At 36.7% G+C, this 4,637-nt stretch overlaps 1 protein-coding gene across 1 annotated transcript in view; it reads right to left on the bottom strand.

The window, feature by feature from the left end:
- Positions 1 to 378: 378 nt before the first annotated feature.
- LOC144956831 (uncharacterized) overlaps positions 379 to 4,637 on the bottom strand; it is a 23,844-nt gene continuing 19,585 nt past the window's right edge. The window contains exons 8-10 of the mRNA XM_078887583.1: positions 2,200 to 3,207; positions 1,346 to 1,486; positions 379 to 840 (exon numbers count right to left, since the gene is read on the bottom strand). Of these exons, the coding sequence (XP_078743709.1) occupies positions 722 to 840; positions 1,346 to 1,486; positions 2,200 to 3,207 (1,268 nt within the window). The 3' untranslated portion in view covers positions 379 to 721. The remainder of the gene's footprint in view (positions 841 to 1,345; positions 1,487 to 2,199; positions 3,208 to 4,637) is intronic.

Raw genomic sequence — 4,637 nt, 5'->3', positions numbered from 1 at the left:
TACATGCATACCTACATACATACATACATACATACATACATACATACATACATACATACATACATACATACATACATACATACATACATACATACATACATACATACATACATACATACGTACATACATACATACATACGTACATACATACATACATACATACATACATACATACATACATACATACATACATACATACATACATACATACATACATACATACATACATACACATCATCTCTTCCTATTCTTCTTCTTCTTATTTCTCCTCCTCCTCCTCCAGCTCCTTGTCTTCCTCCTCATCGTCCACCTCTTTTTTCCTCCACCCCCTCCTTTTTCCGCCTCCTCCGCCTCCTCTTCCTCTTTCTCTTCTTTCTCCTCCAGCTCCTCGTCTTCCTCTTCCTCCTCCTCCTCTGCCAGCTCCTTGTTATCCTCCCATCCTCCACCTCTTTTTTCCTCCTCCACCTCCTTTTTCCACCTCCTCCTCCTCTTCCTCATCCTCTCCTCCTCCTCTTCCTCATCCACATCTCCCTCCTCCTCCTCCAGCTCCTTGTCTTCCACCTCATCCCCCACCTCCTTTTTCCTCCTCCTCCTCTTCCTCATCCTCCTCCTCCTCTTCCTCATCCACATCTCCCTCCTCCTCTTACTCCTCCTCCAGCTCCTCGTCTTCCACCTCATCCCTAACCTCCTTTTTCCTCCTCCACCTCCTATAACTCCTGCATTATAAATCAATATCCACCATAGACCCTCCACCAGTTTGTTGATATTCTATTTGTTCTAATTCCTTGTCCTCTTGTTGGTGTTGGTCTTTGGCCTTATCCATCGACTCCACACGGTAGCCTGTTTTAGAAGGGCTTCACATTATTATTTCGAATAAATCATCTCAATAATGAAGGTGATAGAAATAATAGTAATAAATAGGATGAGTAAACGATGATGGTGATGATGATGATGATGATGATGATGATGATGATGATGATGATGATGATGATGATGATGATGATGATGATGATGATTATGATAATATTAATGATAATAATAATAATAATAATAATAATAATAATAATAATAATAATAATAATAATAATAATAATAATAATAATAATGATGATGATGATGATGATGATGATGATGATGATGATGATAATGATGATGATGATGATGATGATGATGATGATGATGATGATGATGATGATGATGATGATGATGATGATGATGATGATGATATCAATACTTACAATGATGATAATAAGAATGAAGATGATGCTGATGATGATGATAGTCATCATCATCACCATCGACACCATACCCCAATAAACATCAGCATTATTATTTCATCACTCACCAAGGGAATTCTCATCCGTAGACAAAGACTTCTTCTTCTTCTTCTTCTTGTAGACAATAATAATAATGATGATAATAATGATGACGGTGATGCTAATGGCGACTGCCAATCCGATCCAGGTCATTTTGATCCCGGAACCTCCTATAAATAATAAAGATACAACCATAATTCAAGAACAAAGAACTAAATCTATTTAAAGAACTGAACAAGTGTGCATGGAAGATGCCAAACAAAGCAAGAAAGAAACATACAAGAAAAAAAAAACATTGTAAAAAATGACTGAGACAGTGTAACGGTAGCACCTCTGACTAGTAATCAGAAGGTCTGAAGTTCGATCCCCAGTCGAGATCGACTTATCTTTTTGGGATTGTTTTTTTTCTTTCTTGTAATTTTCTTTCTTGCTTTGTCAGGTACCTTTCATAAACACTTGTTCAGTTTTTTATCTTACACCGGTGCCTGCTCCTTAATATCTTAATTTGATATTTTCATAAAATACTTAAGTCACATGAAGTTAGTTTTCTTTTAAAAAAGGGAGGTTAAAAATTTAATTAGACTATATCAATTCTATTCTTACAGTTTTAGGAGCTTAACTCTCTCCTTACCAGCCATTTTCAAGGATTTTGCCCAAAACTCAACTAACACAAAAATAGATTTTTTATCACTCTGACATACAATACTTCCTTAGCAAAACATACTCTACAACACACTGTTCATTTTCGTTTAATTTTAATTTTATGATGGACAAAAGAAATTTTAAGAAGAAAAATGTTGGTTGTATCGTAACGAATGCGATGATTCTCCTATAGTTGGTAAGGAGAGGGTTAAAACTGAAGCCAGATTAAAGTTTACATTACCTTCATCAGTTGTATCTTGTTGTTGACTTTTCATCATATCAGAATCACACTTGAGGCCATTACACATCATGAATGTTGATGTTTCGGAGTTCTTGCATCCTTGGGTCGGATCTTGGCAACCATCTTCTTTAGATATCATGTCTCCTTGCCCGTTGTTACTATAGTTATTGTTGTTATTGTTGTCATTGTCGTTGTAAGTTGAGTCCTCCGCTTTGTTGTAAATATTACTGTCAGATATGTTTGTGGCATTGTCCTTGCTGCTCTTGTAAAACCAGTCGGTACTATTTCTGTTATTTGTAGCTTCTCTGCTTTTATGATTGTCGAGAATATCATTGTTCAACTTCCGGGTGACTTGACTCCCTTTGACAATGTCATCGATAGAGGTAGAGATAACAACATCAGCTTTTGGTGTCCTGGTCAAATTGCGAAGTAATATAGTCGACGTTAGAAGAGTCGTTGTTTTGGTAGAGGATTGTGTGATTTTGATACTAGAGATGGTAGATAATGGAGATGTTGAGACTAGTACAGACTTTGCTTCTCTTGTTGTAGTTGTGGTCATAGAAGAGTTGGATGATGAAGGTATGACGTTTTTTATTGTTGGCGTTGTCGACTGTGTTGTTGTTGTTGTTGTTGTTGTTGTTGTTGGTGTTCCTACAACTCCTGTTGTAGTTGTTTCTGGTGTGGATTGAGCAGTTGGTGTTCTGCCTTTAAACGTTATTATTTCAGGGTCTGTGGAACCAGTCAGATGATTTCCATGGCAAGAACATGTTTTCCCAGCCATGTCCTTTGTTGCTGTCTTGTTTAGAACCAAGGACACACCACGCCACGTCTCAGTGAAGTCTCCATCTCGAGATACAGGAAACTGGCAAGACAACGTTACGCTCTCAACATGGGGCTTGCCATGATACACGTAGCAAATGAGGTCAACCTCGTCCCCAGGGACAAAATAAAAGATAGAACGGATCCGTTTGCCACGTAAGAGTTTGTATTTTGGAGACCGAGGTTCTTCTGAAAACGAAATAATAAAAAGAAAAAAATATATTTTAAGAGTTTCTCCGTTCTCAATTTGGGAAATAGGGAATGAGATTAGCGGAAGATTAGCGTCCCTTGATTGGAAGTCACGAGCGGAAAAGTTATTAGAGAGAGAACGTCATGTTGGTTGTGCGGCATGATACACTTCACCGAAAGCGAGGACGAGAGAGACGCATGCGCAAAACCATTTTGACGTTCTCTCTGTTAGGTGACGTCCAATCAAGGGACGCTACTCTTCCGCTAATCTCATTCCTATAAACACCTCTATTTTTTCTTTTGGAAAATGCAATCTTTCAATAATAATTTAATTTCGCTGAATCAAAAAACAATTGTAGCCAACGATCGTGAAATTCTTCCTCTGCTTTTGATTTTCTATTTGACGATTAGACATTTAAGTAGCAATGACTATGAAAAATGTTTTTTTTCTCTTTTTGAGGAAAATTTTTGTCTAAAACCAAAGCCCTATCTCCACTGAGTAAAAATGTTTTTAAATTTTGAAAATCCATTCATAAATAAACAAGTTATGCAGTTTCAAAGGTGTCATTTATTTGGATGACCCGCAAAGAGGAAAAAAACGCGAAAATATGGGACGCTTTTTCGGCATTTTTTTTCGACCTTTGGTTGTATCTTGCGTAATAAGTGGATTAAAAGATTGAAACTTGAAGAGCAAATTAGGATGTGTTTTGTAAAATACGGGAAAAGTACTCGTCATATTCATATGAAATTTTACAACCAAAAAGAAGAAATGTTTATGTATTACCTTGTCAGCGACAAAACCTCCACGCCCGGTAGTTTTATAAATATTTTACTCCAAACAAAGAGTAAAAATCTATTTTTAACGGTCTTCTGGTAATCGCACGAGTTTTGTCGCTTGAAATAATCTAAAATGACCTTTTTTCTAACTGTGTGCCAACTTTCAGTCATATTCATCAATAAACAGCGTCGTAATTAATTTTTTTTAAAATAGCATATACGAAACGGCTTCGTCCCATATTTTGACGCGAATTCGGGCACTTCGTGAGCGAAAAAGAGGCCCAAAGATTTGTGCGGGATAGTCATTGCTAATTTAAGTTAATTGAGCAGCAGCTTTGTCCCCTAGATTCATCTTATAGTGTGCAAAAAATGTGTGTAACCTTAGACATTTGAATTGCGTTAACTCTCTCATTACCGACCAATTTCAGTGTTTTCCCAAATGACAGGCTTACCCAGCATTAAAAAAACGATTTTTAAACGCAAGCAATCTCTCTACTAAACAGCTTTATGTTCTTATTAATTAGATAAACAAAGACCATTGTGATGTGCAAAATAAATCTGAATGAGAAAACAAATTGTGTCGTAAAAAATGTGACGATTTTGCTGCAAGTGGTAAAGAGAGGGTTAAAGAGATTTTAATGAGAAGTAATCCC

The sequence above is a fragment of the Berghia stephanieae genome, chromosome 11, assembly GCF_034508935.2.
Source record: "Berghia stephanieae isolate SIO BIC M18660-M18661 chromosome 11, UCSD_Bste_1.3, whole genome shotgun sequence".
NCBI classification, from domain to species: domain Eukaryota; kingdom Metazoa; phylum Mollusca; class Gastropoda; order Nudibranchia; family Aeolidiidae; genus Berghia; species Berghia stephanieae.
This window is presented reverse-complemented; position numbering and strand designations above follow the sequence as displayed.